Source organism: Rhipicephalus microplus, chromosome 5, assembly GCF_043290135.1.
Source record: "Rhipicephalus microplus isolate Deutch F79 chromosome 5, USDA_Rmic, whole genome shotgun sequence".
NCBI lineage: Eukaryota > Metazoa > Arthropoda > Arachnida > Ixodida > Ixodidae > Rhipicephalus > Rhipicephalus microplus.
Genome location: NC_134704.1, coordinates 117270462 through 117284221, shown reverse-complemented (window position 1 = coordinate 117284221; position 13760 = coordinate 117270462). Strand labels below are relative to the sequence as shown.

General features: G+C 46.5%; 1 protein-coding gene across 1 annotated transcript; it reads left to right on the top strand.

The window, feature by feature from the left end:
• Window positions 1–4186: 4186 nt before the first annotated feature.
• On the top strand, window positions 4187–7838 carry LOC142817546 (uncharacterized). The gene is made up of 3 exons (XM_075894582.1): window positions 4187–5210; window positions 5971–6203; window positions 7427–7838. Exons 1-3 carry the CDS (start codon window positions 4206–4208, stop codon window positions 7836–7838), a joined length of 1650 nt encoding a protein of 549 aa, XP_075750697.1. The 5' UTR covers window positions 4187–4205.
• Window positions 7839–13760: the final 5922 nt, after the last annotated feature.

Below are 13760 nucleotides of genomic sequence, written 5' to 3'. Positions count from 1 at the left end.
TGCCGGCGCTTCTACCACCCCGTCGGTGGTTTCAGACACCCCGTCATCAGCGTACCTGGGTCCGTGGTGGTGCTGGTCTGATCTCGGCGTCGATGACCCGAGTGTGGCTTTCGATGCGGTCACCGTACCGAGACGCGTCAAAGCCGTTTCACGGCGGTCGGCAATGGTCTTTTCGCGTACTCTTACATCCGGGAGAGGACTCCTCGATGAGGCAGGATCGAAGCCATCATACTCACTTACCCTGTAGTCGTTGTGGGCCAGAATATTCGCACTAATGTCTTTGCTCACTATGAAGAGGCCGATGACGCCAATCAAGAACATCGCGGCGATCGCCGTGACCACGAGGGCAACCTGGAGTAGTTGTGGATTTACACGTTGCTTCTTAAGTATACGTTAACAGGGTTAAAAAAGAAAAAAGAAACGCCTGTGAGGTCTATATGAATATCTCAATTTTAATTGTCAAGTGCAAGCACAACTGTTTTTAGCACACTAATTATCAGAAGGGTAAGGAAGAGCTCGTAGAAACGGGGTAACAAGCTCCAATTCGCCTCTCCCTCTCAAGAAAAGGAAATAGCTAATGGTCCTTGATTGCACTGTGAATTTGTGCTGTTTGTGATGAATTTCTCATTATAAATAAAACTTTGTAACACTAACGCCAGAGCCATCACCTCACCGTCATCTTTCCTATTATATAATCTGCAGTGTAACGTGAAGCACAGCACAGTTCCAAGTGCTAAAATTAAGGTTAAACAACTTGGGAGACGTGTGTTTACTATATGTCTTGCACATAATTTCCGCCAAACTAAACCGTACAACTTTGCGAGTATTAGAATGTGGTAGTTTCGTCCCTTGTTTCATCAATTACTCGAAAAAACACGCCATGTTTGCATAAAAATGTACTCAGAGGGCACCTTGAGTACTTATGCTTCTTAAAAGCTTATTTATGCACCCTATAGTCAAACTAGCTTATATTGAACACTGGTAAGCCGAATTATACTTTCTATGGAATTATTTGTAAACACCACATTTATTTCACGTCCGTGCACTAGTATGGCTGCATAAAACAAAAATGGCTGGAACGCTTCATACATCGAATATTGGCTAGCATGAAACTCCAGGCACGAGAAGTATATAGGTTTTCCACAAACGAAGCTTTATGTCAGTGATCAATGTGTTCAGTGAGTAAACAGTAATTTTTTTCTTTAACAGTGCCATTTGCATGAAGACCATAGTTCCTCGCTTATAACGCACCCCTGGCTTTAAGTCGTACCTCTAAAAACTAACACCACAGGAAAAAAAATAACCCAAGTGCTGCCGTGAAGCCGCCTTTCTTGCATTATTGTGAGGTGGTGCCGTGTAGTAAACATGCTTGCCCATATTCGCATGCGATAAGATTTTAAATATGTTTAAACTGAATTATACAATACATCACACTGCTTCCCTGTTCCTCTTTTTTGCGATTCCATTATTGGCAGGTTCAAGAGTAAAATCCATTTTTTACGCCAAGTTTATAGGATGACGGAGCTTAGTGACTCTATACGTTATACCAAGCTCGCATCAGTGAATCCTTGCGGGTATTGTGCCGTAATATAGATGACACGGCACATTGTATGCTTCAGCCGACCACGTATTTATCCGGCCTAAGCTTTGCATAGTGCTTCGCGGCAAAACGTGGCGACACTTTTTTTCCTTGCGTAGAAAAGCCAATTCAACTAAAAACGTGTCATATCGCAATGTCTGCTCACCTTTGGCGCCCACGACACCCCCTCGTGCTTGGTCGTTACATCGAAGTCTGCGGTGTAGTAAGCTCGTGACAGTAAGTGCGCGTCAGTTCCTTGAAGAGCCGACGCACTGTACCCGCCAGCAGCAGCTGCGTCGCCGCGCTTGACGCCGATCCTCTGCGGGAGCCGGCCGGGGATTATCCGAGAGTTGCCGCTGCTTGGGCTGAATCGATGGCGCCACAGGGATGCGAACTGGGACTGTGAGCTACGCGATGAAAAGGCTCGCGCTCGGTGCTTGTCTACCGCTCCTTTGGCAAGACTCATGTTGTGAAGCTGTAGCCTTCCTGACATGGCCATGTCATGGAACGGAAGCCAATGTGCGTACCCTTTGGAGCGACAGTTGCGTTCTTCTTCTTTTGTTTGTTTTGTCTCCTAAGAGAAATGGGCTGATGCCCAGTAGGGGGATTGACTACACTGTCTATTATAAAAAGAAATTAAACGCTGTAGAATAGCAACAAATAATAAGAGAATGAAATCACGGTAAATAAAAAAAATCAGAAAGATGAAAGACAGAAACGGTAGGAAACTATGGTGGAAAGATTGCAGAATACGTAAATGCAAAATAACCTTTCTGACACGACCTTTACGACATGTGCCTAAGTGCTATTCTGATGCTGATACTTGTAGCTCTAAAGGCAATTGCACATTGTCTCGAGTCTCGTATATATTACATAAATGTGTTCTAAGTTCTATAAACTCTCTTTTTCAAAACGATTGCACAGGCAGCTATTATATCGACAGAGTAATGAAAATTCAAAAATAAAACTAATTCTTGAAGCAATCATAGATTACAGATAACTAAATTTTGGTTTGCCAATCTTTTAAGGATGTGCATCCGCAGTGGTCTAGTGGCTAAGGCACCTGGCTGCTGAGCCGCAGGTCGCGGGATCGATACCCGGCTTTGGTGGCTGCATTTTTCGTAGATACGAAAATGCTGTAGGCTCGTGTGCTCAGATTTGGTTGCACGTTAAAATACCCCAGGTGGTCGAAATTTCCGGAGCCCTCCACTACGGCGTCCCTCATAATCAATCATATGGCAGTTTTGAGACGTTAAATTCCACACATTATTAATAATCTTTTAAGGATGACTGCATAAATGACACTCATATGCTTCATACGATATTCCATTTATGTTTGAAGAGTGGCTCGTACGTCACTAATGTGGTCTCTTTTCTTGATGACCTTGCGTAAACTGGTTTGCTAAATCATACATAGCTCATATTGGCCACTATGCTTTTTTTTCATGAGTGCCTTTTGTTCCAATTGTTATCGGGAAATTCTCAATGATCCAAAAAGATAATCAAAGGGTCTAGGTCAGAGTGAGCAAAAAATGCATATATATTTCGGCGAACAATTTTTTTCCTCTTCTGGAGTGAGATGATGTCAGAAATGTGCTGGTGGTTTTACTTCATTGAGAATATTCTCTCAACTCTATGGTGGATCTAATTAACGAGCTCATAGCGCAAAAAAGAACACGAAAGATGGACAAGTGAAACATGCGCTTGTCCTTCTTTCGTGTTTTTTTTTCGCACCATAAGCTAGTTAAAAATGAACCAACTCACCCAATAAGTCACTCTGGTGGATTTAGTATTCTCTTGTGCTTTCTCGTAGTTTTATATCACATATCGTAATTGGAGATTTTGTGTGAACCGTCTCCTCTTAATTTTCCTTCTAACTGCGCATTCCACCGTAGCTTATAAACTTCACTGTTTCAGCGCGAAGCCGTCCGGAGGCCCAAAAGAAGTGGAAGTTAGCAGCACGCGCCCACGCGAACGCACCAAAAAATGGAAACGATAGATCACTTCTTTTTGTTCTGTCGCCGGTATTCTCATCAGCGGAAAAGATACCTGGTAGCTCCACTTGAAAAATTGGGATTAGAATTAAATGTGGCAGTAATTTTGTCGTTTGGCAGCATTAAATTCGGTTATAGCCACAGGGACGTCTGCTCTGCGGTATTTGAATACATAATTGAAACAAAGCGATTGCCATGTTAATCTGCCTATATATGTATGTATATGTGTGTGTGTGTGTATGTATATATATATATATATATATATATATATATATATATAAATGTGTGTGTGTGTGTGTATGTATGTGTATGTATGTATATATATATATATATATATATATATATATATATATAGACCCACCATTACCTCTGTCTCAAATCGCATCTGATGGCCTGCATCGCTCCCTGCTCAGATATACTCCTTTTTCGATTTTCGGCTTTCCATTCTATATTTTTTTTAGCCCAAAATTACGTTTTCTTTGAAAAACCATTAGCCTTTTAGTTAAGATCCTGCCGCCCGGTTCTTGGCCGATCCCCCTTTGTGGGTGTGCGCCAGAGTGTCAAGGATCATCATCATCATCATCATCATCATCATCCGCTTTACGTTCGCAGTTCGGGGACTTTTCTCAGAAATGGCGTCAGGCCCTCGTCAAAGCCCGAAGAACACTGACGAGTGCTCATTAAAAGGGACTCCACAGCGAGAACCAGAAAGCGCTGCGCCATGCAGATCGCACCGGCGGTTTTCTGGGGGCCCTTTTCAGCAGGAACTTTGCTTTTCCGCCGGCGGAAGTAGCGAGACGGTCTCGCAGGTGGCCTCATCGTCTTCAACGCAAGGCCTTCCAAAGCACGATACAGCGGCGGCGCATGTAGAATTCGGAAGCGTATCGCACCCAAGCAGCCGGCAATGGAGCGTCATCAGCAGCTTCCGTGACGTGCGCAGAGTGTCGCCGGTGTATTCGAGCGAAGAAGACCACTGCAGCCCGCACAGCATGAGCCGCCTCTTCTCGCAGTCCACGTTTGGTTACGAGTTCGACCAGGCGTCGCTGTCTCACCGCGTCAGCTCCATAGCCGAAGACCGGCAGAGGTGCGCTGATGTGGGTCCCTGCCAACGGTACGCGCTGATGATGTTCTTGGTTGCGGTGCTGGTGGCCTGCGTCACTGCGGTCGTGGTGGACATGCGATGGACCGCGCTCTCCCGCAACCATTGGGCGCAGCTCTTGGTAGACCCGAACCTTCCCGTGGTTGTATCGCCAGTCGAGGGCAACGCGTCGGTGCAGAGAACCACGTACCCATCGCGGACTACAGTGATCACAGGTGAGTCGTCATCCAGTGCTAAGGAAAGAGTGGTCCTCTACGAAGGAATGACCTTGGGCGGTCTTTACGATAATGTAACGGTTGCATCTGACGTGCAAGAAGAAACCACCGCACTGATCATGAAAGTCACGCAACCACCATCAAGCGAGGAAAATATAACAGGAGGAATGAATAGTACCGTAGCACCGACTCAAACTTCTGCGTCTCTGCCACGGCAGCCCTCGACCACGAAGCGTCGGAGCACGCAACGTCCTGCGGCATTATCACGGGAAGAAGGTTTCCATTCGAGGCGGAACGTCTTGTCGGCACCGATACGCAGACCGGTAAGATTACTGCAACGTTGCCCACCTTCACAGCCGCGTCCTTTAATATTGATGTTCAATAAAGTAAAACGACCAATCGCCTAGAAAAAAAAGCCACAGAAACGTCCAGACAGCCAAAGTAAGAGGGTCTATGGTCAGTCGTCTATGGTCCGTCAGTGTTTATGGACAGGGCTGGTTGCTGAGTGGAATCCTTTGTCTTGTAGCAGGCGTAGAATGATAATGCAAGCGATTACTTACAGGAGATATTATATAATTGGTTATAGTTTACCGAAATACAAAACGACGTGCAACCGAGGTGGATGAAGTCGATGGAACAGGAAAGCTTTTAACACGTTTTTTTCATAGGGGTTACGCCATGTTTTTTTCAATGGTTCTTGTATTTCAGTGACCATGTACGAACTAGTACACCAAGACGCATTACAGGAATTCTAGGCGAGACGTCGGTACTTGTAGAAAGTGACGGTTCGGGGACATCTGTGTGCTTTCGTGCACCGCAAGCGGTTACAGTGCTCGGCCACTGACTCGAATGTCGCAGGTTTGATGCAGGCTAAGACGATGGCATTTTGATGGAGACAAAGTGATAGAAGTTGGTGTACCGTGTGATGGGTCGAACCCCAGATATTATGCTTTTTATGTTGCATTAGGTGTTCCCAATAAACTTCGCTTGTGGATGCTTCGTAAACATCGGTCTCATTCTAGCGGGAGCGAAAAGAATACTCGAACACAGTAGAAAAGAAACGTTGCCTTGTACCTTTCGCAGACAAAGCACAAGTGCGGCCTGGCCTTCTACACGTATTGTTTGACGTTTCTGCACGAGGCCTACTACCGCCACACGACGCGCTCGTGTGTGCGCACTCTGGTGGACGACGTGCACATCTGCAATCACTCGCCGAACAGGTTCACCTCGCGCAGTGAGTGCGAGAAGAAATGTGTCCACACCCACGTGACATCAGATGCCTGCTTCGAGAAGACCCTATTCTCCTGGTGTAACAGGTGCGTGCCTTAGTACAAAATTACCAAAGAGAGCCGACAACCCGCCACTGCTAGTTAACAAACAACTTGGTGGATTCTTTTTGGCCTCATCTAGCGTTATATGCACAATATGCGATGAAGGAAATTAGCCGCGAAAGCGGAAACAAAAAAAAATGATATGGTTCTTATGAATTCTATAGCATTCAAGCTGCACACAGCGAAGTGGTGTATAACACCGTTCGATGTCAGGATCATTCGTACTTACCAATACATCGTTGCAGAAGACGTGTTTTAGACATGTATTATTCAAAATTACTTTTTTGATTGATTGATTGGTAACGTCCCAAAACCACCTTATGATTATGAGAGACACTGTAGTAGAGGGTTCCGGAAATTTCGACCACCTGGGGTTCTTTGACGTGCACCCAAACCTGAGCACACGCCCCTACATCATCTCCGCCTCCATCGGGAATGCAGCCGCCGCAGCCGGGATTTGATCCCGTGACCTGTGGGTCAGCAGCCGAGTACCTTTGCCACTAGACCACTGCGGCGGGGCTAAAATTACTTCTTTGGGAAGGTGTACTGCATAATTGGGTGTTTAAAAGAGGCACTTCACTGTACAGGTGCTAAAATGTTACTGAATTTGATATTAAGACTGCCAACATAAAATAAAGAAATCACAAGGATGGGCTCTGATTGTCTACTGACTATTTAATCCAAGTAATTAAGCAGAACTTTCTTCCTACGAGTCGGTAAGGTTGAATTGCTCCATCCTCTTCTGTTTTCGATACGAATGACTTAGAACACGAAATATAAACGTCTGTTCTATGATTTCAATTATCGCACTCAGTCTTGCATTCTTTGCCTTTGTTTTTCTCATGGGCCTGATTGTCATTTTTCTGTTATAGCTTCGTGCGCTGCTTATATGCCCCCCCCTGCAAAGGGTTCATGATGGTCTTTGGAATTGGTGAATAAATAAAAGAAATTAGGATGTAACATGGTACAGCTCTAGACTCGAATGGAAACTGAATGACTGCTTGTCCTATAAGTAGATGGCGGCTGCGCTTTCGAGAGCTTTTTTGCATTAGGCGGTTGGATGACAGCCGGTCTGAGAAAAACAACGGACAGCCTTCTCGCGCATGCATATATTTTGTGCTAATTATGATGTGCTGTGTTCACCTGTCTTCACAAGTTCACCAGTTGGCACCTTCTTTGCTTCTGTGCATATTTTTTCTTTTGAATAGACAAGATGTCAAGTCCAGTTGGTGGGTTTTCGATGGTCAGCGATGTCGGCCGTGGGACTTTCCCAAGGGCCGATGCCCAAGCTCCGACGACAGCGATATCTTCGGAAGCCTGAACGAATGTGTGGATCGCTGCTCATCGCCCCAGCTTCTGGGTGATAGCGATCGCCAGGGAAAGTGTAGGGGACCCGGAGACGGAGTCACGTGTGACTCCAATGTCCTGCGGTTCCCGTTCTTTGCCGACGTGTCGCCCGGCGTTGATGGTCACGTGCGATGCGTCCGCTCGTCGGCGGCGACTCTGCTGACGCACCGCTGCCTCATCGGCTCCAACCGCTTCTCCTCTGACGAAGCCTGCAAGCGAGCGTGTGTGGACGGCGCTACGCTGCGGCGAAGTCTGAAAGAAGAGGATGAGTAAAGAAGTGACTTTTTATCTCACTTGAACCCGTTCTTTTGCCTACACGTCTGAGTTACACTTCTTGTAACAACTATTCCCTTTATATGAAGTGCTAATTTGTTACGAGCAGAAGAAACACTGTTTATAAACAAAAGGGACAGGTGCTAGAAAGATAGCGCCTGTCTCTTTAACAGGTGTCTATTTTTGTTCCACCAGTGATAATGACACAACGACTAGCTAGCCGAAGTGATCACTGTTAGGTCGTGGTATCGCATTCCTGGATAGCTTTCTTAACCCCTTAATAGTTTTGAATGAGCCCAGCTCGTCCTTGCTAGACTGTGCCCAAACCGTTTGGGACGAGGGGCTCGTCCACTTGAAATATCTCTCTACAAACATTTTGAATGAGGCTCGGTTGTTGCTTAGTTCATGGTTGCAATGCTAGAGTAAAGTAGCAAATTGATGAGGATGGTATGTGGGGTTTAACGTCTCAAAACCACCATATGAATATGAGAGACGTGTAGTGGACCCGGGAATTCAGACCACCTGGGGTTCTTCAACGTGCACCGAAATCTAAGCACACGGGCCTACAACATTTCCGCCTCCATCGGAAATGCAGCCGCCACCACCGGGATTTTATCCCGCGACCTGTGGTTCAGCAGCCGAGTACCTCAATCACTAGACCACCGTGACGGGACAAGTAGCAAATTGGGCTACTTGGTACAAACTCATCAAGATCAGCAGCCCCCCCCCCCCCCCAAAAAAAAAAGACACGAAAACACTAGTAAGTAGATGGTACAAGTGCTGTCCAACAAGTGAATGAATAAACTTTGTTTTAAATCCGGTAATTTCGTTCGTGCGAGGTGGGCGAAGAGAGAACCTCTGTAATTTCCCCCTTCGTCGATCATGACGGTGGTGCCTCAGGGGACCGCTTGAAGTCCTTGGACCCGGGCGGCCTCTTAGGCTTGCCAGATGACCCTAAAGTCCCTGGATGTATTTAGGAAAGTAACGCCAATCTTTTAACCAAGCCGCCGCGCCACGCACTCTCCTCACCCGCCTATCAGGTCACCACGAACATCGTATGTGTTATCAGAGTTACATAGCACTCTTGATAGGAAAGTGACGCGAGGCGTGGTATAGGACCAGTGGCCGCACCGTGAACGTTGTAGAGAGGCTTTAAAAAAAAAAAGCCTTATGAACACTTGGGAGAGTATGGCGGGACACTTTGGAGAGGATATGGAGGAGAGTGATTGTCTCAGAGTTCGTCCCTGCCTGACATGCGTCGCGCGCGAAGGGAGCGGCGGCAGCGGTATTAGCTTCTCCGGCACACCCCCAAAGAATGAGCCGCGATGTGGCACTTTCCCCGCTCACTTTACAAGCGTCCGTCGGGCATAGGCCTGAATAACACAGGCGTAGGATCGCAGGGCTGGGGTACGTATTGGTTTGCAATTATCTCGGAGTTGCGGCCTGTCTTTTCTTCAATTTTTTGAGTGGTGGTGAGTATTTGCGTCTGTTTCGTCTGTACTGTTGTGTAATGTCGTTGAGTGGTGTCAGGCGATCACGCCACGACCACTCCGGTTGTTTCTCTTGTGTTGACAATGTCAACGCCGTGCTCTCGGAGGTGGAGACGGCAACCGAATCGGCCACGGTTCGGTGGCTGATTCGGTGGCCGACAGCATACGACAGACTGGTCCCCTTAAGCGATTCGAACTTAACACATTTTAGCACGGTGCGACTTCTGGTCTTCTTCTGAGGACTTCGGCACGTGGTTAGGTGGCGGGTGCAGCGATGCATCGTGACCCCTGATCATGAAATCATGCCACTTCATTCGTTCTTCAACAGCAAGGTTTAGACCACTAAAGCAACTGCTATACTCTGAGATGTAAAAGTATGGCATGAAATTTGCTCTAGAGAACGTGGTGAACGTATCAAGTGTATCACGCAGTAACGTGGTGCAGTCGCACGGTCTAGTTTATCCAGTCTAAACATGTGTCAAATGCGTTGGGCGCTCACTTTTGTTCAAATGGGTGTACAATGTGAAATAAAAAAACATTTGTAATTAAACATGTGTCAAATGCGTTGGGCGCTCACTTTTGTTCAAATGGGTGTACAATGTGAAATAAAAAAAAACATTTGTAACATACACAGCGTTGCCTGATGTTATAAGGAAGATATTCATGGGTGTTTAGGAAAGCATAATAATAAACTCCAAAATAAGTCTGCCATAAAAAGTATTGCTCGTGCCTTATTCAATATTAGTTTTATGTTTCTTTGTTTTCTTTCACGGCGCACAAATTTCTCAACACTGTTAATCAAAGTTCTGTTGTGACTGGGGCAGCAAGTGCCCAATGAATTGCGTCACTGTAGCTAAGACAAATTTCTAGTAAGAAAAATTGTGCTTCCTTTCTAGGTTACATTGAGAACTTGTGAAGGATCACGAAAGTGCATGTCACAGGATGAGAAGCTCCTCACAACAAATGATGAAGCTGAAGTTTAGTCAACTCCTTGGTTGAATTTTTCGTGGAAGCATGATGACGTTAAAAAGCACCCATCGATACGTCTTGCACTTGCACGAGTTCAGGATGACTACCGGCATTGTGAAATAAAACATTATCTGCTCATTTGCAAAGATTTCGGCCAATTTTGTAGGCTGTAACTATTTGTGACAAGGGTCCTTTTTACCTTGGCAAAGCGGACGGCGCATTATAAAACTCAACGTCCTCGCTATCCAGAGTATCGAAATTTGTTCGGAGAGATTCTAAAAAAAAAAAAAGTCAGTTTTGCATTATGGAGATCGAATTCGGTCATCTGAAGTGTCGTAATAAAATATGTTAGACTGGTTGGTTGATGCTAAGGTTAGCGTAATGACGCAACTCTTGGTGAAGAAAAAACGCAATAAGAACAGTTGTTTGAGTTTGTCGTCCCTAAACCACTATATAAATGTTAAAGATGCCATAGTGGAGGGCCCTGGAATATTCGACTTTCTGGAGTTCTTCAACGCGGAACAAAATCAAAGCACGCGGGCCTTAATTAAGCATTTTAGCTTTAATCAAAAAATGCTACCACCGTGGCTGGGATTCAATCCTACGACCTGCTGGTAAAACATAAGGCAGGGGAGCAAGCATTATGCGTCGACAAAAAAACGCAATTTATTCAAAGCGTGGATTTACGTAAATTCATGTGCATGATTAAAACACTACAATTTTTAAGGAAATGCTGCAGGCTATCAAGAAAGCATGCAGTGTGACGGCTACGCTTGAAGTTTTTGAAGAGTAGAGAGCTTGCTTGCGACGGTGACAAGTGATGCTCGTATTTGCGTGTGCGTGGTGTGGAGCTCAGCGCCGTACACGGCGTCGCCGTGACGCGTACGAAGCTGAGCTGAGCAATGGGATCGCGTCACGGCGTCACTGTGACGCGTCCCTATTGGTTGCCCGCGTAGCACAATGAACCATGACCCACTACGTGAAAACATCTCATCCCTTACAGAGCCAGCGCTATCGCCAACATTGTGGTCACGAGGAATGCAAGACACCATCCCACAAATCTGTACACAACTGAACGAAAAACCACGCTATATCAATCCCGTCGTGAGGCACTGCATGACGTGCTCTCTTCCCCATGACCGAAAAGCACATGCGAAGTCTAGACGATGGGTGAGAGCAGGAAAGGGTTAATTGAGAGGGCGGTGAATGGCTGAATCGGGCGCATCTGCCTGACATGGATAAAATTGAGGAGGCGCTACACTTGGAAGCGCATGACCACAGATAGAGGCCCTTCGCTTGCGGTCTACAGACTTCAACAGAGGGGTTTCAGTGCCTCCATGTTGATGCATACGAAAACGACAGAATTGGAGCATCCGTTGTTTCATTGCATAATAATTCACATCACACTCGGTAACGAGGAAGCCGATAAAGTGGCCAGAGGGTTAGTGAACGGGGTCGCGCTTTCATTGGAATCGGGCTCTCCGATAGGAGAGCCAGTGACCTCCTATAACAAACTTACGAATATGTATAAAAATGACAGGACATTATATCCCATACCACACAGCAACCTCGCAAGAGCGCAGACCACTATCCTCCTCCGAGTTCAAACGAACAGCCTAACCACTCCTCACCGCTTAGCGATATTCACAGGTGGAGAGGTTGACTCAACATGCAAAAATTGTGACAAAAATGTCATAGCAAACCAAAGTTACATCCTCTGGGAATGCGAGGGCCTTCCCCATACCGAGAGTTTCTGCCAGCTCCCTCCGAAACGACGAGGGAGACCTTATTACGGTCCCCCGACAAAAAACTGCTGAAAGCAGTGATTGCGTGGGCACAAGGGGTCGCCGCAGACAATCGGCCAGCTCGCAACCCATGAAAGTTCTTTTAATAAAGTTGCATCCTCCTGCTCCTCTACAGCTCAGGGTGATGGTGCCCACATGTCTAAGATAAGGTAGTCTATAAGAAAGTCTAGACATAGAGAACAAATTTATTTAAAAATAAAAAAAACCCAGTCCAGGCCTACTGAAAAAAAGCCTATCCATCAGACAGACCTAGAAGTTGCAATTGATGGAGCAGTGTCTTCATGATGTCCGGCGAGGAGTCCGCCAGCCACTCCTCCAGGGTCGCAGGTCTTAAATTTATAGGTATGTGCTTGAGGCTCTCTGCCAAGGTTGCGCGACCACCCGGACAATCCCACATAACGTGAGCATTATCCGGGAAGCTACCACATGTCATGCAAGCAGATGATCCGTCTTTTCCTTGTATGTAGTGTTGAATGTGTGGTGTGATTAAAGAGTGAGTTTGGGCACGCCTTATCAGGGATGTCTCGCGTCTCGTCATGAAATGAGGAGGATCGGGATAAACTCTGCGATTGTTGCACATCTCATCTAATCGTTCGCGCCTCTTTAAACGTGCCATAGCAAGTAATTAGGTGCGTTTCAGAGAATCCGTCCACCACAGAGGAGGGCCTGGGAGATTTACGCAGGGCATGGCGTGTGCCACTTCATTCCCTCGGATCCCCGAGTGACCAGGTATCCACTGTATACAAACACGTAACGAAGGGTGGTCAGCTAAGTGCTTCATAAGTTTGTTGTGATGCGCGTCTGGAATGTCACCTGTCGCGAGAGCTCGACAGGCAGTTTGGGTATCTGTGCGTATCAGTAAATTACGCGCATTTGGATGGGGCATGGTAACTGCTTCCACTATGGCCGTGATTTCTGCAATGCATTACGTACTAATGTTGTAATGGAAGCCCCATGACAGTGGTAGTCCATCGGAAGCTATTCACGTTCGAAAACCCTCGCCGGTATGAGACGGAGATGCATCCGTGTACAAGATCCACTCTCTTGTGGTTTCTTGGAGATGTTGCACTCGTGATTTACGTCGTCCTGTTTGGTTATCTCGAACCATGTGCCGCGGAACTGGTTCGACGGTGATCTGGTCGAGTGTCGCCCAAGGGGGCCGGGTTGTTTCAAATGTGACAGGTGCAGATATGTCGAAGCCTAATTCACGAAGCAGGGCGTATCCTTGTGCGGAATGTTTGAGACGCGTGAATTGTGCTTCACGTTGAATTTGGGCCAACTCATCGAGTTTTGGTAGGATCGCGGTTCCTTGAACCCTATCAGACTTTGCATAATGAGGGGTACCCAGTATCGCGCAAGAAATCTGACGAAGCAGGGTCTCGAGCTTCGATTTTCGGGTCTTGGTGATGTCACTATATGGATATTGATACGTGAGACGGGGAATGGCTAAAGCTGGGGTCATGTGCCTGGGTTGGTGTTCTTTGATGCCTCTCAACTTTCGCGCTGTGCGTTTCAAAAGACGGTGTACTTGCTGTAACTGCTGTATTGTATGTCGGAGCCACTCCTTTGACTTGCCTTAATCTTGCGACCAGAAGCCTAGCACTTTGATGCAGGGCTTCCTTGGAATAGGGTCATTTTGTATGGAGAGTGTAACGAGT